This window comes from Arachis ipaensis, chromosome B10 (assembly GCF_000816755.2).
Source record: "Arachis ipaensis cultivar K30076 chromosome B10, Araip1.1, whole genome shotgun sequence".
Classification (NCBI taxonomy): Eukaryota; Viridiplantae; Streptophyta; class Magnoliopsida; order Fabales; family Fabaceae; genus Arachis; species Arachis ipaensis.
Window position 1 is genome coordinate 706,762 of NC_029794.2, and position 5,353 is coordinate 712,114.

The 5,353-nt window shown below is 29.5% G+C and overlaps 1 protein-coding gene across 2 annotated transcripts in view; it reads right to left on the reverse strand.

Annotated features, from left to right (window-relative positions):
• The window catches only part of LOC107621743, a 4,443-nt gene extending 1,578 nt beyond the window's left edge, over window positions 1-2,865 (reverse strand). Inside the window, exons 1-4 of one of the 2 annotated variants that reach the window (XM_016323752.2) lie at window positions 2,584-2,865; window positions 2,241-2,296; window positions 1,631-1,710; window positions 277-1,509 (exon numbers count right to left, since the gene is read on the reverse strand). In XM_016323752.2, coding sequence (XP_016179238.1) covers window positions 277-1,509; window positions 1,631-1,710; window positions 2,241-2,280 — 1,353 coding nt within the window. In that variant the 5' untranslated portion in view covers window positions 2,281-2,296; window positions 2,584-2,865. Of the gene's footprint in view, window positions 1-276; window positions 1,510-1,630; window positions 1,726-2,240; window positions 2,297-2,583 lie in introns of both variants that reach the window. The other variant, XM_021113909.1, reaches the window with a different exon arrangement.

Below are 5,353 nucleotides of genomic sequence, written 5' to 3' on the forward strand. Positions count from 1 at the left end.
AAAAAAAAAAAAAAACCTTATGCAAAATCAAATTTCATAATAGATAGTGCTAAAAAATGTATATAACAATCTAGAGTTGATCCCGATACTTATAAAACTTTGCAATTAAGTTCTTATATTGTGCGAAAATTGTTCGAATATTTTCTCGACTAGTCCCTCTAATTTAAAAATATTGCGATCAAGTCCTTATACAGTTATCATTGATTATAGGGGCTTGATCGCAAAATTTTGGAGCTTAAGGGGTCTAATTGTAAATTGAGTGAAGATCAAACTTACATGGTTTCTCCCATGTTTCATGAGAACAGTTGGTCCACTTCTGAGGTCTCTCATCATGAAACCATCTTCAATGCTATTTGGAGTTTCAACCATTGAATGAATCCTTTTGGAAAAAATCTTGCCTCTTAGACCAAACTTTTGTTTAAGATAAGAAACTTTTTCTCTAATTCCAAATCTATCTTTTTTCTTCTTCTTCTTAGCATCAAAAGACATCCTTTCAAGATCTTCAAGCTTCTTCCGAATTTGATCACCGGTCGAAAAGCGGCTAAATCTTCCTGATAGAGGAGCTGAGAAGGATCTTACAAGGTTCATTGGAGATAACTCCTTCTGAAGCAATGAATCATCATTCAAATTTGCATACTTCATTGTTCCTCTGCTGATAAATTCAGGGGAACTCTGTCCATTGAACTCGATTTCACTTCGATAAGATCTTGTTGATTGTGAATGGAGTAAATTTGCTTCAACAACATCCCTAGTCACAAAATCTATGAACTCACTTGATCTATGACAAACCACTTCTTTAGAATTGGATTGTTTTTTAATGTTATGTCTCTCATTTTCGCTTCCTCGAACCGAAGAACACTTTTCCAAAGTACTTTTCCCCTGCATTTCACTTAACAACTTCACCTTAACTTCCTCAAGAAAATCTTTTAAACCAGTACTTGTTCTCCCTTGTGAAGTTTCTGATGAATTGATCAAACTCTCTTCATGGTAGCAACAAGGCTTCAAGATAGTTATCTGAGTTGGTGAAAGTGATGTATCATCAAATCTTCTTCTAGATTTGTTCATTGCTACCTTTCCCTTTCCCTTTCTCTTTGTCTTTGAATTTGTATTACATGGAACCAATTCTTGAACACTCTTGGTTCTTTGCGAAACGCTTCGAATTCTTTCATCAACTTTTGGACACTCCTTAAGCCTTAATGCTTGATATGCTTCAAATTCTCTCTTGAATTTCTTGAGTTCTTCTTCCAGCAGCATTGGATTTGTGAACTTTTTTCCCATTCCATCATCATCAAAGATCTTATTCTCCATATTTTGATCAGTTATGCACTGATCTGATAGAAGAACAACAGATCTAGAGCCTAATGGCATCATATCTAGTCCCATCAACCTCGCCACGATGCTTGGTACATTATTTCGGTTGCATGATTGTGTAGATAACTCCTCATTCATCAATTCTCTCACTGAGTTCACATTTGAATAACCATTGTTCTTTGATCCTTTAGTAGAGTGCTGAAATTTCAAATTTTGAGTATATTTCATTGTAAGGGAATTAATTATAAAGAGAAACAAACAAGTCACTATGATTAAAAGAAAAACTTGAAGGGTCATTGTTATTTAAAGAAAAACTTACAGGTAATTTAACTTCTGGTTTGTACATAATCTTTGATGCTTCTTCTTGCAGCTTCATGCTATGTTGTGAATTATTCATACCTGCAAAAATAGATACTAGTGAAAAATTTTACATAAAAGTACACAAAATTGAATAAATATTCTATTGACTAAACCACATAGGCACTAGAGTCTAAGGTAGCGTTTGGTGCAGAGACAGAAACTGAAAGACTAAGATTGAGAGACGGAAACTAAGAGACAGAGACTGAAATAAATTTTAGTATTATGTTTGATGCAAAGTGAGAGACAGAAATTGAAACAAGAATAAAGCTCTAATTCAATTTGCACAAAGGGTAAAATTGAAATTAATTAATTGAAATGAGGGTATTTTAGCAATAAAATGTTATTAAAGTTTCAGTCATCATCTCTAAAAATTTCAGTCCCTTGTGTCCTCACTTTTTGGAAGTACTGAAATACTGAAATTTTGGGGATAGAGACAAAAATTTTAGTACCAGTCTCTGAACTAACAAATATGATACCGAGTCTCAGTCTTCCAGTCTCTGTGTCAGTATCTCAAAACAAACGCTACCTAAGGAATTAGCTCTATTGGAAAATTGAAATACACCTATTACCTTCATGATGTCTCTTATGGTTATGAACTTTTCTGGCCATTATTCAACCCTGAATACTGAATTCAAAAAGCATAGAGTAAGCCTTTACATATAGATAATAATTTAACATTAACATGCTAAAATTAACTAAGATTCAGATTACATCAGAAGCAACTAAGAAGAAGAAGAAAGAAGTGAGATTAAGGAAAGCATGCAATAATATTAACATGATGAAAACTTTTGAAGCTTATATCTAAATAAATGTGTTGCTTAAAAACTAGTTCATACATGTTTCAATGCAAGATTTTAGAGAAGAGTGAAAAACTTAAAAGAGTTGAGTATGTTATATATTATATTGACATACCAATGATGAGAACAAAAGAAAGTATCAACCAACTCAAAAAGAAGAAGATGGGTGTGCTTGAAAAGCATCAAAGGTTGCAAATTGAAAGAAAAAACTTAGATGGGGTGGCATGTCACATGCTCATATATATGAATGAATAGAGAATGTGTTTGTGTGACATGAAAAGGTGGAAAACTATGAACTAGGATTGTGTAGAAAAAAATAAATAATAAAGTTTTTAAACTTTATTTTGAGATAAAAAGAAAAGAAAAGAATGATGATGACAAAGGAAGAAGCTGTAATGAACAAGTCCTCAATGTTCAATAAATTTTCTTTATTATTTGCTAATCATTCTCTTTATTCTCTTTTATTTTTTGATAAATTTTCTCACTTTTTAATTTTGGTGTTGTGTTTCCAATAGTGTTTTTTAACAATGTTGAGATTTAGCATGTTTTTTGACTTTTAATTTTTTTTAAACATATAAATCTGAGAGTTATATTTTTTATTTTATTTTAAACTTACAAATCTGACCATTAAATTTGTATTTTAGTATTACTTTTTTTAAAATATGCAAATCTGTTTTACGGTTGAAAAATATTTTAACATAAATTTGACTCTCTAATTTATGCACTATAAAATATGACCTTTAAATTTATCTATAAATTTTATTATTTTTTAAACTGAGAATCCAATTTATTATTTAAAATTAACAAAAATTAAAATTTCAATAAAAAAAAACATACCAATTAACCATTACAATGAATTACACATAATCTTCTTCTATTTCTAAAAAAAAATAACCAAATTTTCTTCCTTCCATGTTTAATTAAAGTATTAAACCATAGACCATAGCTCATGACCAAATTTTTCTTGTGAATTTACAAGGAAATATTTTTATCAAATAATGGAAGTGTCTTGATCATATGTAACAGTTAATCATATTTAATTTGTAAGTTTCTCGAACTTGTTTATATATATAATTTGTCCTTTGTTCATTGTATTTGTTGGTGAATACAAACATATATATTTAATTCCGTAATCTGAATAAGCAAGAAAGAATATAAACATGGAACTTTCCAAGCAAAATATAATGACATAAAAGTTGAAGTCATCATAAGGAATTACAGGTGTTAATAAAAAATTTGTAACAATTTTTATTATGGAATAAAAATTTAGCATCATATATATGTTTGGAATCTTTGAATATTTCAGATCTCACGTAACAAAACAGCTAAGAGGTGTGGTGATGTAGTTGGATCATGAGGCTCCATTTGGCTTCAGATAGCACCTTCCAATTTTGGATTTATTATTATTAATAATTTGTTTTTGTCCTCTTCTTATTATATCACTTTCTTTCCTTATATTATTCCAATATAAACACAGATCCTGTATTTAGGGGGGTTTTGGCTCATTTGTTATATTTTTCTAAACTAAATACCAAAATATATACAACTATTTAAGGTTATATTTTTTCAAAAAAATATTTGATAACTAAAAAAACTTAGCCAAAGTCAGCCAAAACTTACATTATTTTATATTTATTAATTATTATAATAATTAATAAATATTAAATAAAATAAATTTTAATTATTTTTTTTTAGTATTATTGTTACTATATTAACAAAAATATATTTTAATAATTTGGAAATTTTTTGGTCATGGCCACTTTGGGCTACGAATTCAGAAAGGCACAGACAAAACAAAAAAGTGTGACCTTCTTTGTGTAGTTACCATTGGGCCTTTTTGTTCAAGATCGTGGCCCACTTTTCTATTCATTGACCCATTGTGCTCCATTTTTCTAAATGGAAACATTCAAACACATGGCCCACGGCCCAAAAACAACACATGGCCAAAAAAGAAGAAACATTCAAACACATTTATGATGAGTAGCTGAAGCCTAATTGAGATAGCACATTAGTTGTATTCGGATTCGAACTTTAATAATGTCAAGTGGTGGATAAGAACTTTTAAAAATGTTGTGTGAGTTTGTGATGTAATATTTAAGATTGGGATTTGTTTAATCTATTTAAAATAACAAAAAAAAAAAAAACACATTCATGATGAGGTCAGAGTTCACAAGATTTTCGTGGCAGATAAGATATTTGATTGATATTATTTGTCATTGAAGTTGTAATAATTTCATGTACGTAAAAGAAGCAGGGTAAAGGTCACACCGCACTTGTTTTCACGTTCAAGTTTTAGAATTCAAAATAGTTCTAGCATTGGACCTTTTATAAAAGAGGAAACATTTCAAGTGTAGTGGGAGTACCGGTGCTCTAATTGTTTTAACTATTGATCTAAATTATAAAAAATATATATAATATATATTAATTAAAATCAACAGTTAAAATAATTGGTACACCGATACTTCCCGGCGCACTTAAAATATTTCCTATAAAAGAGACAACGTTACCTTATCTAATAAGGTATACAATTTGATGGGGGTAAATCTTTTTTCTATCAAATACCTTCTTTATTTTTTGTAACGGTTCCGCTACGTTACCAACAGCATATCTGCCAACTTCTGCCAACTCTTATTTATAATTGTGTTTCATGGAAGTGTGTTTATGGATGTGTCTAATAAAAATGCCTTTTTTATAGCTGTGTTTAATAAAAGTGTCTTTATAGATATATTTTCTGGATGTGTCTCTTTATATATGTATTTAAAATATATTAATTATTAGATACATCCACAAACACACTTCCATAAAACACAATTATAAATAAGAGTTGGCAAAAGTTGACAGATAATATGTTAGTATCCTATACTTTTCCTTTTTGTAATAACGTA